The sequence below is a fragment of the Pecten maximus genome, chromosome 11 (assembly GCF_902652985.1).
Source record: "Pecten maximus chromosome 11, xPecMax1.1, whole genome shotgun sequence".
Classification (NCBI taxonomy): domain Eukaryota; kingdom Metazoa; phylum Mollusca; class Bivalvia; order Pectinida; family Pectinidae; genus Pecten; species Pecten maximus.
The window spans coordinates 503,837-530,362 of NC_047025.1; the positions used below are offsets into that span (position 1 = coordinate 503,837).

At 36.8% G+C, this 26,526-nt stretch overlaps 4 protein-coding genes and 2 long non-coding RNA genes across 9 annotated transcripts in view; 3 read left to right on the forward strand and 3 right to left on the reverse strand.

The window, feature by feature from the left end:
* Nucleotides 1-1,505: 1,505 nt before the first annotated feature.
* Nucleotides 1,506-3,235, reverse strand: LOC117338011. Its single transcript, XR_004534947.1, has 2 exons — nucleotides 2,643-3,235; nucleotides 1,506-2,074 (listed from the first exon to the last, which is right to left on the reverse strand). It is a non-coding gene; the product is annotated as an uncharacterized LOC117338011 (long non-coding RNA).
* Nucleotides 3,236-3,244: 9 nt separating this feature from the next.
* On the reverse strand, nucleotides 3,245-8,858 carry LOC117337701. The gene is made up of 2 exons (XM_033898798.1): nucleotides 3,372-8,858; nucleotides 3,245-3,250 (listed from the first exon to the last, which is right to left on the reverse strand). The coding sequence occupies exons 1-2, from the start codon at nucleotides 8,856-8,858 to the stop codon at nucleotides 3,245-3,247; spliced, it is 5,493 nt and encodes a 1,830-aa protein (XP_033754689.1).
* A 103-nt stretch (nucleotides 8,859-8,961) lies between these two features.
* Nucleotides 8,962-10,262, reverse strand: LOC117338012. The gene is made up of 2 exons (XR_004534948.1): nucleotides 10,099-10,262; nucleotides 8,962-9,530 (listed from the first exon to the last, which is right to left on the reverse strand). It is a non-coding gene; the product is annotated as an uncharacterized LOC117338012 (long non-coding RNA).
* A 4,364-nt stretch (nucleotides 10,263-14,626) lies between these two features.
* The window catches only part of LOC117337465, a 40,676-nt gene continuing 28,776 nt past the window's right edge, over nucleotides 14,627-26,526 (forward strand). For all 4 annotated transcript variants that reach the window (XR_004534841.1, XR_004534842.1, XM_033898454.1 and 1 more), the window contains exon 1: nucleotides 14,627-15,083. Coding sequence is in view for 2 of the 4 variants with exons in the window: in XM_033898454.1 (XP_033754345.1) it covers nucleotides 14,651-15,083 (433 nt within the window). In the remaining 2 variants the exon portion in view is untranslated. The remainder of the gene's footprint in view (nucleotides 15,084-26,526) is intronic.
* On the forward strand, nucleotides 18,116-19,306 carry LOC117337466. The gene is made up of 2 exons (XM_033898457.1): nucleotides 18,116-18,498; nucleotides 19,100-19,306. The coding sequence occupies exons 1-2, from the start codon at nucleotides 18,308-18,310 to the stop codon at nucleotides 19,275-19,277; spliced, it is 369 nt and encodes a 122-aa protein (XP_033754348.1). The 5' UTR covers nucleotides 18,116-18,307; the 3' UTR covers nucleotides 19,278-19,306.
* Nucleotides 20,690-26,526, forward strand: LOC117337464. The gene is made up of 10 exons (XM_033898453.1): nucleotides 20,690-20,799; nucleotides 21,742-22,021; nucleotides 22,478-22,757; nucleotides 23,111-23,347; nucleotides 23,565-23,641; nucleotides 23,987-24,094; nucleotides 24,433-24,653; nucleotides 25,134-25,202; nucleotides 25,731-25,826; nucleotides 26,083-26,526. The coding sequence occupies exons 1-10, from the start codon at nucleotides 20,777-20,779 to the stop codon at nucleotides 26,333-26,335; spliced, it is 1,644 nt and encodes a 547-aa protein (XP_033754344.1). The 5' UTR covers nucleotides 20,690-20,776; the 3' UTR covers nucleotides 26,336-26,526.

A 26,526-nucleotide genomic window follows, 5' to 3' on the forward strand; every position in this document is an offset into this window, starting at 1 on the left:
CACTGTAGACCACAGACACACGAGTGTGTTTCCTCCTCACTGTAAACTATACCTTAGGGAGTAGTGGTTGAAGCCCCCTCGACAAAATTAATTGATACTGTCAATAGTCCATATAACACCAACATACAAAAATTGCACTGAATCTCGGCCCGACGATGTCACCTAGTGAGAGGTATACCTTGTGTTTCACCGTTGTTACTAAAAATAGACATTAAACCTTAATTTTTGTTAAATTAAAAAAAATCCAGTTGACATCTAATATTGTGATTGTTATCAACACAGCAACTACACAACACCTATAATCTTGCATCACAACATACAGTCGTGAATTCACAGTTAGGCTTAATCTGTTTACAAGGTGAAAAGCAGGAAATTTAGCCCCAGAGAACTAAAAAAAACGGGTTTAGGAAAAGACTTCCAAAAGTTTTAATTTTTAACTGAAATGACAGTCGGCAGCTTAAAAAGATTAGTTTTGTCATTTTATTGACAATTTTAACTCTATGAATAATACGGATAAAATGTCAGCGCTTCTCAGTGATTCTAGTTTATTACGTTTTACTGCCAAGACCTGCTATAATATGTTATGTCGACGTAGACAAATCCTATATAAGTAGTAATTGATTGTGATATACATGTATCTTTTTGTTTAAAAAAAAAATATTATTAATACTCATAGTGTCTCATAATTCCAATGTGGAATTGGCGTCAGATTTAAATGTTGTGTAGATATGAATCTTTAAGTTTTATGAGTGGTTTTTACACTAACTCTTTTTATACTCTGTATTTATATTGTGAATCTGATGTGTGACACTTTAATAAAATATTTGAACTTGAACTTGAACTTGAACTTGTCATATAAGGAGCATATTTCGATAGAAAGTTCATTACGGTCACCATGTCTGACGACTGTCGCAAGTGTCAGAAGAATAGTCACAGGGCTGCCCATATTCACAAAAAAAGAGTTCTTATATCTGGAAACCGGTTGGTTACCCCTTTCGAAGAGAAGAGATGCTCGGAAACTTTCCTTATTCTATTCTATAGTAAATAATCTGGCACCTACTTTTCTTATCGACCTACTACCAATGTATATTGGCAACATAGCTCCTTATAATTTACGAAATGCAGATTTATTTAGGGAACAACACTTTCGTCTACAACTATCAAAAAACTCCTTCTTTCCTTCTACTTCAAAACTTTGGAATGACTTACATAACACTATCAGAAACTCGCCTACTTTAAGTTCCTTCAAATCTAATCTAAAAAAACCTATGACAGTAAGCAATATATATGACAAGCATTTTATCAGTTATGGTCCTCGAAAACAAAATATTCTACACAACAGAATAAGAAATCGAGCAAGTGCACTAAGCTATGATCTTTTTAGAGCCAATCTCGTTGATTCACCTGCTTGTCAATGTGGACATCCCTGTGAAGATTCCCATCATTTTTTCCTTAACTGTCTGATCCGCCACTCACTCTTGCTGAATGATGACAGACAGATAACGGACGTCAAACTTGTTTATTCAACATAACACTATAGTTAAAACCATAGTTAACACCGTAAGAACTGAAATGTGAAACAAAATACTCTTATGAGTCCTAACATAGTGACAAATATTCTATTTCATACTAAACATACTGTTTTTCCTATATAGCTAACATTGTTGACTAGAATACTGAATACTAGTATCATAATATTGACAAATCAACAATATAATTACTTGAAAATTAAAGGTACATTGTACAATCAAAGACTTTGTTGTTACTATAACTATTGACATATTAACTCTGATATCAATTAGCCTCATCGTTAATGGTCATATTATCATGTCTGAGAACTGAACTCATAGACAACATTCTAATAGATAGTATTATAAACACTATAACAATTTAGTATTTAACTATTCACACATGTGATTAACAATTATAGATTGAATCATTACAATATATAGGTACTGTACTGCACACTATAATAGATCTATACTTGTACATGCATATATAAACTTACGCTGTGGTGACACCTAGCCTGACTTCTGATTTAAGGCATTTCAAAAAATAGGCTTGCACATGTGCTCTACAATTAAGTAAAATACATTGTGAGCAGTTACAACACTAATATCAATAGTAATCTACAAACATAGGGAAGTACTTATTACCCTTGGATATATATGAAGATATATGTATGTGGAGATTGTAATAAACTCAAACTGGCATACTATATTATTATATAACTACAACTACACAGTGTATACAAATAAATCACAGCAGCACTAAATACTGACATCTGTAATCATATGACTAGGAGACTGTAACTTTCCTTAACAGACTTAAAATACGCATTTATCGATAAAATGACAATTAATGGTAAATCAAACAATGGGAGGTAATGCTACACATTAATTTTACATTTTAGTTACACAAGTAAAAGGCTCCATGTAATCAGCGAGGCACTGTTTTGCCATACATATAAAATGGGACGAAATGACTTGCACTGTTTCGAAAAATACTAACATATCGCTTAACCGAACAATACTGAATTAATGTCTAAATTTGACAATCGAACGTCGATCCACATTACTTATGTGATATTTGTCAAACAATATATACCATATTGACATTGCAAAATATACCAAAAAACTTACAAATGCACTGCGGTCTTGTAACGCTGTAAAACGTGTTTATAATTTCTGGCGTTCTTCTGCAATACGAAGAGCGACACTACGGGGGATAACTCATGACAAACAACTACTAAATATCACGTACTGACGTAGGCTATACCAAGGGAGGTAATTCCTACTGCTGGTCCAGCACACTCCCCGTCTGATATTAGTAATATCACTATTTTCTACTACAAATTATAAATGTTAAACAACCAGAATACACAGTTCTTCATTTACAGAGTCCATAGTCTACTTTTCAAGAAGAAGAACCATTTCTGTTATCGGACGCGTTAACACAGTCACTCTGTTGTCCTTTGCGACGCGAACTTCAGCTTTGCGAACCCTATTGTCACATTCACTTTTAAACACAGTTTGAATGATTCCTAACGCCCAATCGTTGCGCGGTAGTGATTTATCTCTGAGAAGCACAATATCTCCTTCCTTGAGGTCTCGTTGATCATCCTGCCACTTCCTACGTGGCTGTAGGGTTTGAAGGTAACCTTCGCGCCATTTCTTCCAGAACATTTCAGAGAGGGCCTGGACTCTGCGCCAATGACCCTTATAGATGTCTCTTTCGGAGAAGTTCAATGCTGTAACTGGGTCATAGTAATTCACTTTCTGATTCAGAAGAACAGCTGGGCTTAAGATTTCCGGGGATTTTGGATCATGCGAAATGGAGGCAACTGGTCGAGAGTTGACAATGGCGCACACCTCAGCCATGAATGTCACCAAAATCTCATGCGTTAGACTTTTGCCTGCAGCACCCATTAACATAGAATCAAGTATTCTCCTAACTACCCCAATCATTCGCTCCCACACTCCACCCATGTGGGAGGAATGTGGAGCGTTGAATTTCCACACGATGCCAGAATCATTGAGATAAGAGGCAGTAGGTCCATCTCCAACATTAACGCTGTCAATGTGTAACTCGTTCACAGCTCCAACAAAGTTTGTCCCACAGTCTGAACGTATTTCTTTCACGTTGCCTCTGATAGCAACAAACCGTCGCAGAGCGTTGATGAATGATGAGCTAGACATTTCTTCTGTTACCTCCACGTGTATGGCACGTGTCGTCAGACACGTGAACAGCATTCCCCACCGCTTCGAGTTTGCTGATCCACCTCGCGTCTTCCTAGTGACTACGGACCAAGGTCCGAAGGCATCAACACCTACGGAGGTGAACGGAGGCCCTGGAACAAGTCGATCCTTAGGGAGATCAGACATCTTTTGATGTTCCAGGGGCCTTCGAAGTTTCCGGCACGTAACACAGCTACTAATGATACTGGTGATCAACCTTTTAGCACCTACTATCCAGTAACCATTGTTTCTTAATGAACCTTCCGTGATAAGCCGTCCTTGATGATATACTGCTTTATGATGATGCTGGACTAAAAGCTTTGTCAGACAATGTTTACTAGGTAAAACTATGGGATTAGTTTCCTCGATAGGAAGATCGCTCTTTCCTAGACGTCCCCCTACACGCAAGACACCAGAACCATCCAGATAAGGGTCCAAATTCCTGATGTGACTTGACATGGGCACATGTTTTCCTTCCCTTAGACACAAAACTTCTTCATGGTAAGCATGCTCTTGAATAAGTCTAATGATAACAGCAGTAGATTCCTTGATTAGATGTGTTGTGCTCTCAGTCGGAGAGTCCGGGGTAAGTTTTCCCTTGAAGCGACGAGCAGCTCTCTTAATCAGGACTATGACATTCACTAGTTTGCGCCAGTTAGACAAATCTTGTAAGCGGTCAATGAAGCTTTCTTCTAAAACAGTTTTACGGGAAGCTACTGTGACTTCCGGTCGCAGCTCCTTGTCATCATCTGGCTCTACTAATGGAAACTCCCTTGGTGTTATAGCAAAGTTTTTATAGAGTTGTTCAGGACCTCGCAGCCAGTTGCTGTTTGCAAAATCCTCTGGCTTGGTGGAAGAACGAGTAGCAAGATCAGCTGGATTTTCTCTAGTATTGACGTATGACCACTGATCTGCTCGACAGCTGCGCAAAATCCTTTCCACGCGATTAGCAACATATGTGTAGAACCTGCGTGTCTTGTTATTAACATACCCTAAAACGACCTTACTGTCACTGTAGTACCTCACGGATTGTAGAGATATATGGAGAGATTCGCAAAGAAATTCAGCAAGTTCAACTGCCATGACGGCTGCGCACAGCTCAAGTCTAGGTATAGTGTGTCCTCTAACTGGGGCTATCTTTGACTTTCCTGCCGCAAAACCAGTATGGTATATTCCATCGTGTAAAGTAACCACATATGCCACCGTCGCAATCGCCTTCTCCGAGGCGTCGGAGTAGATATGTAGTTCTACCCCGTCCGATGTGCTGAGGGAAAGAGGAACGAACATTCGTTGAATGGAGATGTCCTTCAGTTGTTCCAGAGACCTTGTCCAAACATTCCACTTTTCCAGTTGCTCTGTAGGTATAGGTTCATCCCATCCGGTACCAGTAGCAATCTCCCTGAAGAGAATACGACCATGGATTGTGATTGGTGATAGGAAACCGATCGGGTCAAATATGCTGTTTAAAGTGGAGAGCATGCCCCGACGGGTTTCCGGTTTAGTATTGACCTGGATATCGAACTTGAAAGAGTCTGTGTTTAGGTCCCAGGACATGCCCAAACTGTGCTGTACCGGCAGTGCATCCTTGTCAAAGTTCAAAGATTTCAATGTTTGACACTGATCTTCTTCATGAAAGGCGTTCATCACCTCAGGGTTGTTTGAGGTTATTTTATGCAAACGAATGTTTCCGTTAGTCTTCAACACCAACTGGGTACGTTTCACGACATCAGCTGCTAGTTGTGCGGTAGGACGAGATAGCAGACAGTCGTCGACATAAAAATCCTGGTTAACTAGATCCTTGACATCTTTCTCGGCATCCTCAACCGCTTTACGTAGGGCGTAGGTGGCAACAGCTGGTGACGGGCTATTACCGAATACATGCGCTCGCATTCGATATTCTATTAGTTCCTCAGTAGGATCATTGTTCCTGTACCATAGGAAACGCAGGAAATCTCTGTGTTCTTTCTTCACGAGAAACCTGTAAAACATTTGTTCCACATCGGCAGTCACTGCATACAAATCGTTTCTAAAGCGAAGGAGAATTGACAGTAAACTATTGGTAAGGTTAGGTCCAGACAGGAGAGTTCCATTAAGAGAAATGCCTTCGTAAGCCGCAGACGAATCGAATACTCCCCTGATCTTATCGGGCTTCTTCGGATGATACACCCCGAATATGGGCAAGTACCATACCTCGTCAGTTGTAGGTGGGGCTACCTCTGCTGCTTTAGAGTCAAGGACCTTTTGCATGAAGGATACAAAATGCTCTCGCTTTGTAGGGTTCTTCTTGAGAGACGCATCCAGGATCATAGCTCTCTTCCATGCAACAGGTCTGTTGTTGGGCATTCTAGACTTTGGGTATCGAAAAGGTAAAGGTGCTGTCCAAAATCCTTCTGTATCTTTATGGCACTCTTCATTCATTACATCAAGGAACTGACGATCTTCAACAGACAGACTGACCTTCTCATCATCCTTCGTTTTAACAAAGATGTGGTCGTTCTCCGAACTCTCTTTAGTATACAGGTTGAAGTCACACGGTTGGAATATAGAACCCCTACTGTTGATTATAGCAGTTTTCATTACCTTGACAGTACTAGGAGGGTGCACTTTGCCTAAGCAAACTTCCCCTATAACTACCCATCCTAAGCTCAACTTCTGTGCAAATGGCGCTCGTCTAGGTCCTACTATCTGCCTTTGAACTTGATGTGCCTCGGGTAAATCTCTTCCAATCAGAAGCCCTATGTGACAATCCGATTGGAACTTAGGAATATGGTCTTTCAGTTCCTTTAAGTGGCTATGATGTAGAACAACCTCTGGAGTAGCTGCCTCAGATCTGTCTTGTGGTATATCATCACATTCTATAGTACTCGGTAGTAAGTGACTCGAAAATCCATCAATCGAACTAACGACTAATCCGTCAGCCTTGCGTCCAGAAGCTTGAGCAGTTCCGGTACATGAAGAAATAGTGTAGCAGTAATCCTCGCCCTGCACTCCTAGTTGGTCAAGAAGCTCTGGACTAATCAGTGTCCTATTACTTTGGTCGTCTATCACTGCGTAAACTGTAATGGCCTTTTCTGGTTGCTCAGCCGGAAACACATTTACCAGTAAAGTTTTAGCACAGGATCTGCCACCGATTCCTTGTCCACATACTGCAGTACACTTCGTTGTTACACTTTGAACTTGCTCCCCGCCATGAGGAATCATTTCTGAATGGCTAAAATCCTTACGCTCACTCTCATTAGTTTGATGTAAACCAGTAGGGTGTTGTTTGCTTCCACATTGCTTACATTTAATGATGGCCTTGCATTCTTTAGCCATGTGTGAGTTAGTCTCACCACATTTGAAACAGATCTTATGTTCTTTCAACAAAAGTTTCCTCTCCGCCAAAGGTTTCCTTCTGAATTCTCTGCACTCATTGAGGGAATGAGTCGTGGAGTTATGAACTGCACAGAATTTGACATTAACTTCCTTTTCTCCCGAATTAACTTCCGTTTTCTTCACTGTGATTGGTCTGTAGACGTTGGTTCTCGCAGGATTCCTGGAATCTTCTCTGGTCGACTTTTCGTTTTGTAACACGAAACTTGGATCATTCATCAGTCGGGCCATTTCCTTTATAAAGGTTACAAAAAATACGAAAGGAGGGAAGGCAACATGTCTCGTGTTTTTGTATGAAAAGGCTCGATCGGTCCACTTAGATTGTACACGTGTCGGCAGTTTTGTCAATACCGGCCTCACACCTAATGGAGAGTCATAATGCGACAAGATCTGGTGATATTTAGGATCATCCTTCAATACTTCGATTTCTGTGAGAACATCTGCAAGTTCATACATCTTGGTCTTGTCAATAAGTTTAGGAAAACTATCTAATTTTGTTTGTAAAGCTGCCTCTACTGCTTCAGCACTGCCATACCTTTCGTCAAGGCGTTCCCATAAAAGTTTCTTGCCGAGAGCTGGATTGCTGCCATTACTACTCCTTATACTTGAAGCATATGTCGATGACACAGGACCCAGCCATTTCACAAGAAGATCAAGTTCTTCACCTGGTGTAATGGAGGCTTCTTTCATGACTGACTGAAATGTAGTTTTCCAGCTAAGGTATGAATTGGATTTGTCGTTGAAATTCATAAGTCTTGAGGATGCGAGTTCCTTGCGCATGAGGAAGTTTACTAATGAAGGTACAACTTCATCCTTGGTCGTAGTTACCGGTACAGGCAGTGAGACTGTAACTGGGTTGTTGGTTGGTTCCACTATCAACTCAGTGCTCTCAGTGCCTTCAGTGCTTTCAGCACTTTGATGTGTGTTGACATAACTCCTAGTACGCTCATAAGCACTTTCAACTCGTTTAGGTAAGGTAAAATTCTCAGACTCACTTCTATCTCCCTGGGAGCTTAACTCTTCATACACAACTGCTTCGGCTTCAGCCTCTGCACATTCTCTCTCCTCCTTCACAATATTCAAGTCTATTTCCAATTCCTGTCGATGACGTTGTGACTTAGCTTTGGAAACTGCCTCCTGTTCGGCCAACACAGCTTGTTGTTTAAGCAGCATGGCTTCTTTCTTCATGAACTCTTTAGCCGCCTTGGCCTTCTCAGCTTTAGCTCTAACTCGCAATGCTTCGGAGTTAGAACTAGATGTACGACTAGATTTAGACCTGTGAGACCTGTGACTGCTTGAATGCTGTGATGCCCTCTCTGCAAGTAATTCTTGTTTAGAGTCCAACTGCTTTAGGATGCTCTGAACCAATTCATCACACTTGCCATCTTCGTGAGTGTGGATCGAAACGAGACGAATACTTTCATCTGTGTAATTTGCATGAAGGTAACTGGTGAAATCTCTACATGCCAATCTATATTTCCCATATATCAGGCATAAATTCCTCTTAGTCTCATTGAGAACTTCTAAGGTTTCCTCAAAAGAACCAGTTCTTTTGTTTATGTACTCATATACATCTTGCCAGGTTGATCTGATAAGCATCTGATACTTCTCTACCTGTTTACCATAGTTTTCTGCAGCTTTAGGTGTCAGGGTCCTAACTCTCTGCTTTCTCTCTGGGGTAGGAACCTCGTCCAGGTTTTTATCAGCTGTGGTAAGCTGCTCATCTAATGTTTTCTCAGCGGTAGACATGCTGAAACTCTTACCTTAATTCAACTGGCTTCAGGATAGTCAGTGTCACAGCTTCTTACTGATCCGCCACTCACTCTTGCTGAATGATGACAGACAGATAACGGACGTCAAACTTGTTTATTCAACATAACACTATAGTTAAAACCATAGTTAACACCGTAAGAACTGAAATGTGAAACAAAATACTCTTATGAGTCCTAACATAGTGACAAATATTCTATTTCATACTAAACATACTGTTTTTCCTATATAGCTAACATTGTTGACTAGAATACTGAATACTAGTATCATAATATTGACAAATCAACAATATAATTACTTGAAAATTAAAGGTACATTGTACAATCAAAGACTTTGTTGTTACTATAACTATTGACATATTAACTCTGATATCAATTAGCCTCATCGTTAATGGTCATATTATCATGTCTGAGAACTGAACTCATAGACAACATTCTAATAGATAGTATTATAAACACTATAACAATTTAGTATTTAACTATTCACACATGTGATTAACAATTATAGATTGAATCATTACAATATATAGGTACTGTACTGCACACTATAATAGATCTATACTTGTACATGCATATATAAACTTACGCTGTGGTGACACCTAGCCTGACTTCTGATTTAAGGCATTTCAAAAAATAGGCTTGCACATGTGCTCTACAATTAAGTAAAATACATTGTGAGCAGTTACAACACTAATATCAATAGTAATCTACAAACATAGGGAAGTACTTATTACCCTTGGATATATATGAAGATATATGTATGTGGAGATTGTAATAAACTCAAACTGGCATACTATATTATTATATAACTACAACTACACAGTGTATACAAATAAATCACAGCAGCACTAAATACTGACATCTGTAATCATATGACTAGGAGACTGTAACTTTCCTTAACAGACTTAAAATACGCATTTATCGATAAAATGACAATTAATGGTAAATCAAACAATGGGAGGTAATGCTACACATTAATTTTACATTTTAGTTACACAAGTAAAAGGCTCCATGTAATCAGCGAGGCACTGTTTTGCCATACATATAAAATGGGACGAAATGACTTGCACTGTTTCGAAAAATACTAACATATCGCTTAACCGAACAATACTGAATTAATGTCTAAATTTGACAATCGAACGTCGATCCACATTACTTATGTGATATTTGTCAAACAATATATACCATATTGACATTGCAAAATATACCAAAAAACTTACAAATGCACTGCGGTCTTGTAACGCTGTAAAACGTGTTTATAATTTCTGGCGTTCTTCTGCAATACGAAGAGCGACACTACGGGGGATAACTCATGACAAACAACTACTAAATATCACGTACTGACGTAGGCTATACCAAGGGAGGTAATTCCTACTGCTGGTCCAGCACACTGTCCCCTATACAACAACTTAAGAGGAACTCTTATTGCTGATTTAACCTGGTACGGTCCTGTTAATGTAAATATACTTTGCAATGGTGACACGAATATCTCCTCAACTGACAATATAAAAATCGCCAAAGTTGTGCAAAACTTCTTGAGAAGGTCGGGAAGATTCGACTAATCATCACTTCCTAACCCCCCACCCCCACCCCCCACCCCCACTCCCCTCTCCCCTTCTTTTCATACTATTTTCCTATAATAAAAAAAACTTAATCCAAAATGCTCCATTATATATTATTTATTAGTTTGTCATTTCTTCATTCATTACACCTGAAGAGCTTGCTCTCAAAGCATGTTGAAAGCGCTAGTGTGAATTTCTGGTTTGTGTTTTTTATTATTATTACTATATATATATATATATATTTTCGTTTCTTTATCGAATTTCTGAATATTTGTATATGCCATCATGTGACTATGTTATTGTTAATTATTTTGTTATTATTATGGGAGAAGTCGTCTATAAGTTGGAAAAACTTGCTGACTAATCCCTTTGTCATTATTATATGTCAATAAAATATGTTTAAACTAAAAGTGTCAGAAGATTGTGCGGCCTCGTCAAGAAGCCATTTGCTGCAGCACGTGTGAGAGATGGACACACAGAACTTGTGGTATAGGCAGGCAATATTCATTAAACAATTTAGCACCGACATAAAATCTAATTCTGTGATAAATATAAGATATATTTTGTCATTTCGTCATTAGTATACGTATACCTTATATATATATAGTTAATTAATTTATTTAAAGTACTTAGATTTATTTTTTCTAAATTACATACATGTATATATAAGATATATTTTGTCATTACGTCTATATATGCATTTTATTTATATTTCTCATAATTATACGTATATTTGATAATAGTAGTTCAGACATGTTTTAGTTTAAACTATGTTGTATTTGTCAATGATACAAAAAGTAATCAAAAACCTATAAATATTTCATCAGTAGGAATATATTAGTTATTAGTTTATAAAATTGTTACAAAATTCTGGTGTTATATTTGATATCTATTGCGAGATATATTTCATAGTTAATTAATTTGCATAAAGTATTTAGATATATTTTTTCTAAGGTACACGTAGAAAACACGTATATTTCATACTTTTCTTATATATCGTATATGTTTCTGAGTTATTACAAAATCCCGGTGTTTATATAAGATATCTATTGCGAGATATATTTCATAAGTTTACGTATACCTTATATATATATAGTTAAGTAAAGTAGTTAGATTTATTTGTCATAATTATACGTATATATTTGATGATAGTAGTTATGCATACGTTAGAAATATTTTAGTTTAAACTATGTTGTATTTGTCAACGATATCTATTGCGAGATATATTTCATAACTTTACGTATACCTTATATATATAGTTAATTAAAGTAATTAGATTTATATCTCATAATTACATATACAGTGTACCAATAGTAATTTGTGTAAAGTTACATATATTCGATATCTATTGCGAGATATATTTGTATAAAGTTACATGTATATTTCATCATTACGTATATATTTCTGAGTTATTACAAAATTCCGGTGTTATGTTCGATATCTATTGCGAGATATATTTCATAAGTATGCTATACCTTTTATACATATTTAATTAATTTGTATAAAGTGTTTACCTCCTTGTACCACTTTTGAGGAAGGAAGCTAACTCCATCGAAGTAACCATGCGTTTGGTGGAGGAACAGCCCCTTACCAGTTACCGCCGGACACAGAACCGTCTCCGCGAGACGAAGGTGGAGCAGCTGTGGAATGACTACGAGATACCCCTCAGGGATGCTTTGTGCTCCGGGATTTCCCGAGTAGAAGTGTAAATGTGTATAGAACTTTGTAGTGTTGTGGACATTGCTAAGAAGAAAGATCTGTTTCAGTTTTGTTTTTTTAGTGTCTTAATTAAATAAAATTCATTTGCATAAACATCTAGTAAGTATTATATGATATTAAGGAAATTATATATTTGTGCTGATTTATGTCCTTCTTTTATCTCTTCTTTGTTTATTGTATGTAAATATCTACGTTTATTTGTAATATTATTTTCAGAGTGAAAAGTGTAAATACCGGTAGAACTGTGAAATAATTGTTAAATAAGTGTTTAAAGTATTTTATATTAATATCAGTCTAACTATAAAAGTATAAATACAGTTAAGAAATGTATCATATTCACCAAAATAAAGTCAGATTTGTATATGCTTTAGTACATTGTTGTAAATATATCTATATGCTTTTGTACATTGTAAATTTGTGAAGAGAAAAGAAGTTGAAAGTTGGAAATATGATTACATACTATATGTACAGAATGTATTAACAATTAAATGAGGCATAAATAAATAATATATATCCCATCTACTGAATTTTCTTGTCTTTTCTTTTCTGTAGTTTTCTTTGTTATACACCGGGACGTTTTATAATCATAATACGAGGCAAAAGATGATATCATGGATCCAATCACAACACCGCGAAAACAACACGATATATTGTTAGCTTCGATTACTTACGCTACACAACAATGACGGAGACAAAATTGTATATATTCGGATTAAGGGGCGACAACCTGTACTGAATAAAATTGTAAAATTATTATATGGGTAATATCAATCTTAACGCGTTAAACTTTATCAGATTAACCAATCAGTTGCACCCTTGCATCAGCATTCGGATGAAAGTTCTTCAGGGAAACAGTTTAATGACAGACTATTACAGTACGCGTTGACAGAATATCAACACGTCAAAAAGAACGTTGATATATCTGAAAACCGATTTAAACAGAGACCGTATCAAAATAATCAATTTGTGCAATGAATCAACAATTTCTTTTTCCTCTTTCACTGTGCTTCATTCTTTTGGTCATTTGTGTATTCATGAAGGTCTGTAAGATACATTGTTGTACATTACTGTAACTGGTACATTCTGATGACGTCACATTGTTTACTGACGTTCCGAGTTGTGTATGCACTCACCGACACGAAGGTGGCATTTTGTTCTGGGATATGGTAGTTTTGTCATCTTTGAACATTGATGAGATAATACAGAACATCTCACAATATACCATGTTATAAATGCAGTTTACAGAAAACGAGATGTAGAGACTGTATTTATCACTCCAACATCCATCAGCCTACTAGAATCTACAAGTACTTGTCGATAGTTCGTCTATCTGGTCGGCTGCCATGGCAACATTGATGACAGTAAATATTCCTACAACTGGCAAATATAAACACACGATTAGAATTTAAATATAAAAGTAAACAGTAGTAAATTATTTAAAAGATAACAACAATAATTACGATAGCAATAGCTGACGGTAGAGTCAATTCTCTCCAGAAAACTGGCTCTGGCAGCCATACTGTTAGTCCTTTAAATACATAGTAGATACAGGGAATTCGATTGGTCTGTTATTTTAGTCATTTTAACGCGTTAAAACAAAAGCTACGACTTTTAACGCGTTCAACGAATGAAGCTGTTTATCACGTTAAATGCTAGCTAAGTAACAAATTTAACGCGTTAAAATTCCATGAAAACATTTAACGCGTTAAGACTTAACGCGTTAAAACTAGTTTTAACGCGTTAAATGTTATGTTTAACGCGTTAAATGTGTTTTACGCGTTAAATGTATCTCGTTTTTGACATGAACGGCCTTTCATACTTCTCAGTCTCTCCACAAACACTTACTCAGTCTTCGTAGCTACCGGGGTTTGAAACCTGTCAGTTTCTTTTTTTAAGTTTCATAAAATTTTATTCAATATTTACAGATAAAAACGTCATTCAATAATTGGAAAGTAATATGGAATCAACATTGTAATTATTATCAATACATAACTCCTTTAAAAAAAACCCATTTTAAATAAACAAATAAAAGCACAAAACCATCGACGTAATTATAAAAGAAACAGATCGGATACCAGTTTACCCTCTTGGATGGAGCAACCCTGCGATCACGCCCACTTTTCAGCGGCATATTCTCTCCCGTCCACATTTGGTAGCTGGTTATTTATGTGCCAGGCTATTCGGCGAGCCAGTGGTACCATTCATTTGCATATTGCACATTTCGCTCAAAACCTTGTATCATCTTTATATACAAACACATTTACATGGTATATTATCTTTCTTATCAATCAATGTATATTTAGGAATCATTTTTTTATCTATACAATCCAACCATTAATTAACAATCATCCGATAATCAATGAGATAAAATAGCGCTAAACAATTGTATGTAAAAGGGAGGTAACTCCAACAGAAAACCAATTTTCCTTACACTCCGATCCTGCCCGTTTCTGCCCGATCCTGTAAATCGTCTAACCGATACAAAGGCAACATGGCAGCTGGAAGTACGAAACGTGAATTCGAAGGAAGTGGTGATACACAGGTAGTTTTCAAGAAAAAGAAGGACAAATGTCGAGTCGATAATTGTTTTGCAGAAATGGGCCATATTCATAAAGTTGTTACAAGAAATTTGCTCCAAGACGTGGCAATGGAAATGCGCAGTTTTGTTGACCAGGGCTGTTCTACATTCATCAAGATTAACCGTCTAACCTTATTGAATTCGAACGCGATAGATGGGTCTTCCTTTTCAAAAGCTTTCTGTAGAATATCAGAAAACGATGACGAGCATTCTTTCGCGTGCCTGTTCAAAAAAGGATTGCATATTTTAATGACATACATGGAAAGAAAAGAGATGCCTGTAAATGAACAAGAAAGCCTCGTCTTGGACACCCTTCTACACTACCTTTTCGAGATGAAAAATGCAGGTAAGATCACGGGTGCTTGAATACAGGTGCCTTCATTTATACAATTCTCATTCATTAAAGTTCTTCAAAATTCATTATCAACTGTTCTTACTATTTCATTCATTTTAATGAAATTTGATGAATATCATCTATGCATGAAAGTTCATGAATAGTTCATTTAAGCATTGAATGGCTTTCAGTTGGCATTCATTGTCAATATGAATGCCAACTGGACAGAGGCAAATTCCATGAAGCGCGCTCTGTCCAGTTGGAATTCATATTGACTATGAATGCCAACTGAAAGCCGTTCAATTCTTATATTTACCATCTGCGATTTTTTATTTGTCATGCGATTTTTGTTTTGAAATTTTCAAATTCAAATTTCCCGCACTTACCAGTAGCAGATATCACTTCCTGTTGGCAGTTCATAGGCTGATGAACTCGCAACTGAATTGGTAGGGTTATATAGTGGCAGTGCCATACAATGGTAAATATAATCACATAGGCCTATGATGAACGATCATGAATCTTAATGAATTTGTAAAATTATTCATAAAAGTTCATGAAGAGTTCATGAGAGGTATTTGATGAATATTCATGAACATTTTTTCATGAATCAAAAACTTACAGTATTCTTGAAAGTTCATGAATGATTCATGAAAATTCACATGAACTCATGAATATCATCTCGCAGGGGTCACAACAGACTCAGTTACACTTATATATATACAGGCTCAGCGGTATCTTCTACCGACTGTCTCATACTTATACTTCTTTTGAACGATCTTCTAGTTTCCATTTTTCTGTCCAGATTCTTCATTTACATATGGGGTTCAAAGGTCATGCGATTTTTCATTTACCTGATTGTTTTTTTTTTTTTTTTTTGGAAGTTACTCGGCGGACACTCCCCCCACCCCCCCCCCCCCCCCCCCCCCCCCCCCCCCCCCCCCCCCCCCCCCCCCGCCCCCCCCCCCCCCCCCCCCCCCCCCCCCCCCCCCCCCCCCCCCCTTTCAATTTTGCACGCCCCCTAATTGAAAACCCTGTATCCACCCCTAGTTGTCGGGGCCCCATAGGGGAAATAAAGGTAATTCCTTTAAATCGCTACTAGTCATGGAGTTATGAATGCATGTTGTAAACTTAGAGAGCCTGGACTTCGTTATTTCTTTAAAGCAGTTGGGATCCCCATACTTTAAGCATATATAGCATAGTTTGAGGTTGACAAATAAAACGAATTGAACATGATCATGAACACTATTTTGACATTTGGTCAAATCCAACCAGGTGAGCGATACAGGCCCCATGGGCCTCTTGTTGTAATTAAAACTTATATTTGTATCAACAAACTAGGTTTACTTGATGTGTGGAATCGAAAATATCATAAAAGTAAACCTTTATTTCCGAATAAATATCCCAAAACAATAATTTTTCACGGTTGAGTGCGGCGTGCATAAAATCACACTCTGAAAAATGTAAATCGATGATTACTAAAGTTGTAGGTATTACTTCCATTTAATTTATGCCGTGCTCGGCATCCGTCGTCCGTCCATCGTTCGGCGTCAACTTTTCCTTTCAAGCAATTTCTTCTCAATAACTAAAAGGCATGCTGGGGTGAAGGGCTCCCAAGTTTGTTCAAATGAATGAAATTGACATTCATTCAAGGTCACAGGGGTCAAAAAGGCTAAATTTTTTAAACGACTTCTCCTCAATAACCAAGAGTCCCAGGGAGTTGATATTGGGTCTGTAGCATGCTGGGGTGAAGGGCTACCAAGTTTGTTCAAATGAATGACCTTAACTTTCATTCAAGGTCACAGGGGTCAAATATGCTAAAAATAATTTAAACAACTTCTTCTAAATAACCAAGAGACCCAGGAACTTGATATTTGGTCTGTAGCATGCTTGGGTGAAGGGCTACAAAGTTCGTTCAAATAAATGACCTTGACCTTCATTCAAGGTCGCATGGGTCAAATAGGCTATAATCTTCAAACGACTTATTCTCAATAACCAAGAGACCCAATGACTTGATTTTGGGCCTGTAGCATGCTGGGGTGAAGGGCTACAAAGTTTGTTCAAATAAATGACCTTGACCTTCGCTAAAGGTCACATGGGTCAAATAGGCTATAATATTCAAAAGACTTCTCCTTTATAACCAAGAGGCCCAGGGACTTGATATTAGGCTTTTAGCATGCTGGGGTAAAGGGCTACCAATTTTGTTCAAATAAATGACCTTGACCTACATTCAAGGTCACAGGGGTGAAATCGGCTAAAATCTGTAAACAATAATTTTGTGATGGCCAAGAGCCTCATAGACCTGATATTAGGCCAATAAAATGCTGGAATGAAGGACTAGAAAATTTATTAATATGAATAAACCTAGCTTACTATGATATTTGAATAAAGAGGTAATCAGCATAGTATCTGTAGAAATGACCTCAATCAACTTCAAAGTTGCTGTAGAGCCAGGTGAGCGATACAGGCCCATTGGGCCTCTTGTTGAATTTTGGCGGGAAAAAAATTCAAAAAAGTGCCATATCTCGGTCATTTTTTATGTGATGATCAAAACATTTTCACATTCCGTCTCAGTGCATCAGACACTTTTGTTTGGGATGAAAACGGTTCTCAGATGGAGATTTTTTTTCAGCATTTTCTTTACCCCTTGGTGAGGTCATGACCTCGATATATTTTCTGATAAGATGGCATGGAGAAAAGCTAGCTCTGTCCCTGATCTACATGACACACTGTAACATGAACGAAATAGAATGATCCCTTATGGAGTTATGATCGTTCAAAAAACGTTCAAAAAACGTTCAAAAAAGTTCTTTTTATAGATCTGTGACCTTGACCATTGAACTTATGAACATAAAATTGCACCAGTCCAGGATCATCAGGTTGATGTTCTCTATCATGTACTAAGATATGAACATTTTATCTGTTTTAGTTTTTGAGAGAGTGAAAGTGTTAAGAATAATTAGATAAGTATTTATATAATTATCTGAATTTTTATGTTAAAGCGACTATTCGGGGAAGAAATAGGTCAAAGTTGAAAAAACAGCAAATTAATAAAGAAAATACTCTCTTATGAAAAATTCTGACTTATTTTTGGCGATATGTAACCCCTAGAATTAAAAAATAATAATTTTCAGGGGAATCCTCTCACTGTCGAATGACGAGATAAAATGCAAATTTCCCGCTTTGGGCGCATGCGCAAGAATCTAGGTTTGTAGAACGTAAACAGAAGCGACGGAAACATGGCTTCCGAAGCCAAGAGATATCGGCCTAAAACTGTTACGACTTCGGCAACAAAGCGCCGTAAACAGAAATGGTCACAGGACAACCCGGTCGTACGACTTGGGAAGCAACACACTAGGTGGAAGTCATTTAAAGAAGAAAATGGTTGCTCTACAAACGAGAATGCAGCACGGATTCTTCTGGATAAGTGGTAAGCCCGTAGCCTGCGTAGGATCAGTTCTATTGCCGCATGTAACTCGTAAATTCCATAATTTTGTTGGCAAACAATACATAAAGTATGTTGCTTGAGTGTAATAGTTATTAGTTTCAAGCAAAATAAATATAAATGATCTGGAGAATGAAGAGATACACGCATTCTTGCACCTTCGTTTTATGGGGCCCCGTAAGGGGTAATTTATATGGGTTCTTTATCGTTCGCAGTTATAGGCAATATTTCTGCAATTATTTTTTTTAATTATGAAAAATTATAAATGGATTTATGGCTGATGATTAATGTCAGACCTATCAAGCTTACTGTTTTCTTTATTAAATACAAAATGGTGTATGTGTAAAGTTCAGCAGGACTTATTACCTGACAACTATCATATTACATGTAGGCATAGGCCTATATGTTTTAGATACACAGTTGACTCATAAACAATTTGCAAATATTATTGGTGTATGGCTTCAAATACAAGTTACGTTTTGTTCCATTCTTTGAAATGTGGTAAAAATTACGATTTGTGGGGAAAAGATTGTCATTATAACTGTATAATTCTTTAGCAGTACATTATTATTTTTACATTTTTCAGGTACACTTCAGTGACGCAAGAACTTGCAGGTGAAGACATCTCCACACCAGTTGGAACTTCTATGGGACCGCCATCAAATCTGTGCACCCCTACACCAGTAACATCTACGCCTGCACATGCCCATAAAGAACATATAGATAGACCTGTACAAATGTCCGATGTCTCAGATATAGAGTAAGTTCTTGGATCTAACTATGTTGGATTTATAACCCCTCAAAATATGCATTGATGTATCTTAATTTTTTTTAATTCAGTGTTTATCATTCTGTGTTGAGGTAAACTGTAGCAGGTCACACATAAATGACATTTTAATTCCATAAATGTTTACCATTTTGTTTTTTACAACATTTTTTAACTGTTAGACCCAGCACAATATTGTATGGTAGGGTGAGCAGTCAAACATATTCAATTTATATTCTGTAATTATAAACATGCTTCGCTGCTGCATGTCATGATTTATACATCATTTCGAGAATATATATTTGCTTTTAAAAGAATTGTGTAATTTTTCATAATTTTCATATTTCAGAGCTCAGTCATCACACTCGTCTGATTTATCTGGTGTGGACGCATTGCAATCAGACTCTGAAAGTAACGTTAATGCCAGCTTGCTTTCCCGTTACCAACAGAAGGCTAAAGAGGCTGACACCTCATTTATTGAGTAAGTATGTTGTGTTATTTTTATGGTGTGTTCTTGTTGCTATAATAATACATTTACTTGTATATAGTAAAGAGGTATTGGTACGCCCAATATCCCCGCAGGACATTATGTTCTGTCACCTGTCATCCTGCACACAATCTGGTTTGGTCTGTCTCCAGCACTACTTGTCATTGGAACTATAAACTTGGGTAACGTTACTTTTACCCAGATGAGAAGTATATGCCAAAACTAGTTAACTGTGACCTTTATTTTGACATTAAACATATATAAAGGATTTAGGTTATTCTGACTATTACATTTATTGTCTCAAGAATTTAACTTACTTATTTGGTCTCAGCTCTACCAAGGAGAGTATGTCTTATTGGAACTTCACTAAAAAAGTCCAACATTAAGAGAAAAAAAAAATTTCAAAAGCAGAATATGTTATTATACACACTGTTGTTTTTTACTTGTTAAATTATTAAATGAGGATTTCTCTGTTAGAATCATAGTTTTGTGGGATTGAACTCCTCCTGCTATGGTAAAGTTTGAAATATTTATTGTATTTCCAAGAAAAATTGTTCAGGTGTGTTCGTGGTTATTAGCTCACCTGGTGAAAAGGACCAAGGTGAACTCATGTCATACTGTCGAGTCTGTCTTTATAACCGCTGGTACCCATTGTACAAATGGTAGGGCTGAGTGACCCAACAGGGGGCTGGGGGACAGGGCCAAAAGTGGTTAATACAGGTCCTATGGCCCTCTTGCTATAAGACACTTTGCTTCCATTTGACTTTCAAAATAATGAAATCACCTGCCAAAAAGACTATTTTCATAGTTTATATTTTACTATGTATTATGACTTATGTTTAGATGCCAATGGGTTCTGTTCACTTTTACTTTGGATTTATTGCAGAGTTACTTTAATTGGAGAAAGTGAAGATGATGAAAATGAGGAAGAGTTGTACAAAGAGGACCCAACATAGAATCCAAGTTATAGTGAGATTGAGGAAGAGGAGGAATACAACCTAGATCTTGACATGGATTTGGAAATGTCATTATGGTAATTTACTAAAAACTAAAACTTTTCTGTCATTGGAAAAATCATATCTCACCAAGTCCACTATCAGTCATCCACATTGCCTCACAGTGCTTTCTAGATAAATGTTGCTGTCATATTGATTTCATTTACTGAATGAGCAACTCAGTAGCTGGTCTCTTTACTTCTAGTTCTACTTGTAATTTGAAGTCGAGTGACCTATTCTTATCATTTGTTGTCATGAGTGTACTTTCCAATTTAAAACAAGCTACAATTTTGATTTCTTCATAATAACTATTGAACTCAAAATATCTGATATAGGGTGTGTACCACAGGGCAGTGGGAATCTAGACAGATTGTAAACGGATGACCTTGCTGTCAATGTCATTCAAGGTCACACAGGTCTAACATCCTCAATTGTAAACTAAAAGGACATTTTTGTCAATAACCAAGAAATATATTGTTATAAATCTGATATTGTGTCTGTAATATGCTGCTGTGGAGGACTACTGGTGCGGCGTCCGACGTCTGTCTTTCTGACTGGCCGTCCGACGTCAACTTTTTACTTGAAACAACTTCTTCTCAATAACCAAGAGGCACAGGGACTTGATATCAGGCCTGTAGCATGCTGGTGTAAAAGGCCACCAAGTTTGTTCAAAATGAATGACCTTGACATTCATTTATATGTAATTTGGGTGAAATAGGCTTAATCTTAAAAAAGAAATGGTTTCTCAATAACAGAGGCTCTGAGACCTAATATTAGGCTATAGTATGCAGGAATGAAGGACTAGAAAGTTAATTGACATTGATAAACCTAGCCTACTTTGATATTTTGATAAAGTTGTAATCTTCATAGTATCTGCAGAAATAACTGAGATAACTTCAAAGTTGCTGTATAGCCAGGTGAGCGATACAGGCTCTTTGGGCCTCTTGTTTAATGAATTTACATTGTCTTTTATTATCCAGTATACCTCAGACACATCACCATGAACACTTGCCAATGGCTGAAGATCCCATTGAAATGGAAGAGGTTGATGTTGATGATGAGCTTACAGAGGATGAAGGAGACACTGTGGAAACAGACACTCAACATGATCCTGTGGAAGAAAGGAAATCGATATGCTTCCAAAGTGCCCTGGTGGAACTGGCCTCACTTCGAATACCCACAACTTGTCAAAGAAAAGCATGTGGTGCAAATATCACTGTCCAGTGCAGATATGTTGGATGTGCAGTACAATTGAAATGGGTAGGTTTATTTTATAAATGAAGTCTTCATTTGTGGAATGTGTATTCCCCACTTCGGTGGCATTACTCTGCAGAACATGTCTAACTGGCAATCAATTTAGATAAGCACTTCAGGTATTTGACCCGTCATTTAGTTTTAAGCAAATTTGTTGATATTTGTGTCAGTTACTGAAATACACCTCCCACATCTCCTTCACATCACAAGTATATTATGGATTTAACAGCCCAAACTAGTACATTATACAATTTTGCCTGAAAGATCCTTGCGGAAGGGGAACAGATTTTGAGTTTTGCTGGGTACCTTGGTAAATATTTTATTAGGAAAATGAGATAAGATTACAGCACAATTTTGTGCTACTACTTTGAAATTTCTCATCCCATATTCATAGATAGGGGCAAGCTCAACTTAGCAAATATACATTATAACTTGCTTTATTGCTTGTTTTTATAATTTCAGAAATGTTCCAATGGCCATCAGATCCATACATGGGACTCTCAACCCAGAATTAAGAGGGTGTATGTAGGCAACTTCCTCGTATCTGCAGCCATTTTGATGAGTGGAAACAATTACGCTAAAGTTGCCCTTCTAGCGAAGTTCATGAACTTAGCAATGATTGGCCTTACATCTCATCAGAGAGTACAGCGAGTATTCACAGCCCCTGTCATCAATTCATACTATGAAGAGATGATGCAGAGAACTTTGGCGAAATATCAAGGAAAAGACATTGTCATTGCCGGTAGGTGTATTAAGGCTCTAGGTTATTAGAAATGTAATTGGTACATGAATAACATTATGGGATGAGAGGCACATTACAATTGTAAATATACATAAATGTTATTATCATTATCTAGAATGTAGGTGCTGATTTGATGATTTATTCAAGGAAAAAATTATAGTTGATGGTTGCTTTTAGGGATTATAAAAGTATGCATGCCACCAAACTGTAGTTATTTTAACAGTTTTTTTGTCCATTAAACATAAAAACAAAACAGATCAAAGTTGCGTTCAAAGCTCTACCCATATTTTGATCATGAAAGATAATTGGGTTGAGGTGTAGCTCTTTCATGTATGATATCATTACATTGTTAGGTGATGGGAGAAATGATAGTCCTGGACATTCCGCAATGTTCTGCACATACACATTCCTGGAGTATGAGTCTAAGGATATTGTTGCATGTGAAATCATCGATAAGCGCATGACCCAACTGAAGTCAACTCTGATGGAAAAGGAAGGCCTCATAAGAGCAATGAAGTTCATTATCAATGGCGGCGCCAACATTAAAGAAGTATGCACAGATGCGCATGTGCAAATAGCATACTTTTTGAGTAAGTTTACATTGGTATTGTATCTTTACCAGATAAGATAAACAATTGCATATTTACAAAAACTGCCATGAACGGGAATTTTTTTGAAAGCAGTTTAATAGACAAATAACAAAATAAAGTAAATTTCTTGGTTCCAAATGATGAATGACTAGTCTTGAAATGGTTTGATTCGTTTTTGCATCATACCTAATCCTTACTCCAAACATTTATGTTACAGAGCAAACTTACCCAGATATGAAGCACTCTTATGATACATGGCATGGAGCTAAAAATCTTGGGAAGAAACTGACAGCTGTCAGTTTTTCACCCTTTCCTCAGGGTCTCTTGTGACAGTAATGTCAGCTCACCTGAGACCCCCCGGAGGCAGACTGCGTAGAATAATGTCAATTTGACTATATATGGTATACAAGACTTTATGAATTTTTACCATTCAAATCAATGTTCTATCATTCTGGAGAAGTGGCTCTGTAATATAATTCAAATAAATAGTCAGTATAATAAATTGACATATTTAGTGAAATATACAGATGAGTGATACAGGCACTCTAGCCTTTTTTTTTCACCACAAAATTACTGATATATTTGATGCATTGTATATGAATTTGTCCATTGCTCTTACTTCGTCTTTTATTTCGATAGATTGCATCAGAGGCCAGAAATAAGGAGCTGAGGCCGTGGGTCCAGGATCTAGTCAATCATTTCTGGTACTGTTCTAGAAAAGCTCAGGGTGACGAGTCGGCACTGTTAGTAAGTGTGATTTTACAAAATGATGTACCGTAAGAGTAGTCGTAGTTGTATAATATATAGTGTATTGATGACACTTTATCAGAGAGGTATATTTCATGATGTAATATTTCTTCTACAAATTCTGTTTTGCAAGCAAGAAATTTGAAGAATTCCTTCTTATAAAACTTCATCAAGATTTCCATATAGGGCTTTGTGGACCATGTCACGTGTTTTAGCCTTCTTCCCTTGCATCAAAATGATGTAGTAGAAGGTCATGTATGAATAATGAAATAATTGTATACTGCTAGGCAAGATATCTGTCTTGATATGAATAATAATAAAACAAAATCTACTTTCAGTCAAGATGGAGAGGAATTCTACACCATGTAACAAACAGACATGAGTGGCTAGTTGGAGATGGAGCTGGACCAGCAGAATGCGAGCATGCCCCTTTGCCTGAACCAGGACCTGATGAGGAGACAAAGTGGCTTGATGCAGAAAGTGATGCCCACCAGGCATTGGAGAAACTTGTGTATGACACACGCTTTCTTCATACACTGAAGTATTATGTGAACTTCAGGTACTAAGCAATTTGTTGAATACTAATTGGGATTTTCTGGTTAGACACAACCGTCTTTATGTAACTTTGAAAAAAAAAAAATAATAAAAGGAAAATAGAAAGGAATAACACAATAATTCATATTTACATTGTATTTATTGATGCACAGTTTACCAGTACAATCTGAATCAACTTTATTGTCCTTTTTAGCAAGTGTTGCATGTATATTTTATATAGGTATTTGTGTCATAACAATTTCAGTTACTTATAATAATACAACATGCAGCATACCATGCCATTCATTATAGGATATCACCACAGATGGAAGACCATTTCTAAATAGCACAAAGAAATGATTCACTCATCATTATATACCGGTACCCATATCTTTTCAAAGCAATTGATATTGACAAAAAAAGGTACAAAAGCGTTAGTGTTTCTTAGTTTTGACGCAGTTTCAATGACTAAATAGATCAATAAGCTATGTGATTTTTCTTGTAGGCACACTGGCGAGCTCGAAAATTTTCATGAAAACATTTTGATGTATGCTGCAAAGAGATTTGCTTACAGGTACTTTTTAGCAATCATACTTTACATTCATTTTATTCATTACTGATATTCTGATAATGCATTAGGTTATATAACATCAAAAGAAATAGTGTCAAAACAGTGGAATTTTTTTCATTTCTTTCCAAGATGCATATTTTAATTTATATAACCTATATAATAGGTCTAATGGGCCTGAATCACTTATCTGCTCCTAAAACAACTTTCATGGTAATCTAAGTCATTTATAGACAGTCCTCTAATTAATGCTGATTACCACTTCCTTATTATCAGAGGAAGCTAGTTAGCTTTATTCATGTAAGATCCATGGCCATGTGACCTTTATTAAAGGTCAAGGTCATACCAATGAAGATAAAAAAAAAACAAAAAAAAACTTGGAAGCACTTCACCCCAGCATGCTACAGGCCTATTATCAAGTCCAAGGGCCTCTTGGTTATTGAAAAGAGCATATTTAAGGTAAAAAATGACGCCATCTGAATTAGAAATGTAATGGAAATATACTTTAACTGTCAATTTATTTTTCTTGTACAGCTATCCAATGTATAAGGCGCGCAACCAGTTGGCAGTCATTGACTACCAAATGCACAAAGACCGTAAACATGCCAAGGACAAGTCAGGAAAGCCTATGTAAGTAATTGTTTGCAATTTCGCTATTTGATAAGAGATGTTACTAAGCCGGATATGAGATCCCCCCCCCCCCTTTTTTTTTTTCCTTTTTCTTATATGGAGTAGTTCCTAGAGGCTGAGTTGGTTCAACCTAACACAAATAATCTTATCTTAGATCTTATCCATATACCTTAGAGCTGTGTGGGAAATTATTCATATTTTTGATGCGAGACAAACGATAGAAAAACGGCACAATAATGTATTTTTTTCTCCTCAGGTATGTAAGGAAGTATTCCAAAAGAAACAAAAATTGGAGTGCTGTTCCAGTAAAAGAACGGAAAACATACCAACACATTCCTGACCTCCTGAGAAAGGTACTATTTGCCTTAGAACACCATGTGGGACCAATCCCATCAAGGTTTCCCTTGGAGAAAGGTGATCCAAGACTTATAAAAAGGACCTTGGCTGAGATATCCCCCCTTCCAACAAAGGAACTGGTCCTTAAGAAGAAATCCAGGTTCCATGACTGAACTTCTATCATCATACCAGAATACATTGTATACCTGGAATTGTGAATAATGAAATTTCAAACATTTACATTACAAAATTATGAAACTAAATGAACACTAGAATAATTTCCGTTACAAAGATGTTAGTACAAGAGGTCATGATTAATAAACTACATGTTCACTGATTTACGAAATACATGTTAAATCCCGAA

Bases quoted from the DNA above. Each gene is read 5' to 3' on its own strand.
- LOC117337701 (XM_033898798.1), bottom strand. From the start codon at position 8,858: ATGTCTACCGCTGAGAAAACATTAGATGAGCAGCTTACCACAGCTGAT.
- LOC117337464 (XM_033898453.1), top strand. From the start codon at position 20,777: ATGGATTTGGAAATGTCATTATG. The intron at 24,654-25,133 runs GTACTAAGCAAT...TTTTTCTTGTAG, and splicing joins AAGTATTATGTGAACTTCAG to GCACACTGGCGAGCTCGAAA. The intron at 25,203-25,730 runs GTACTTTTTAGC...TTTCTTGTACAG, and splicing joins GCAAAGAGATTTGCTTACAG to CTATCCAATGTATAAGGCGC.
- LOC117337466 (XM_033898457.1), top strand. From the start codon at position 18,308: ATGGCTTCCGAAGCCAAGAGATATCGGCCTAAAACTGTTACGACTTCG. The intron at 18,499-19,099 runs GTAAGCCCGTAG...TACATTTTTCAG, and splicing joins CGGATTCTTCTGGATAAGTG to GTACACTTCAGTGACGCAAG.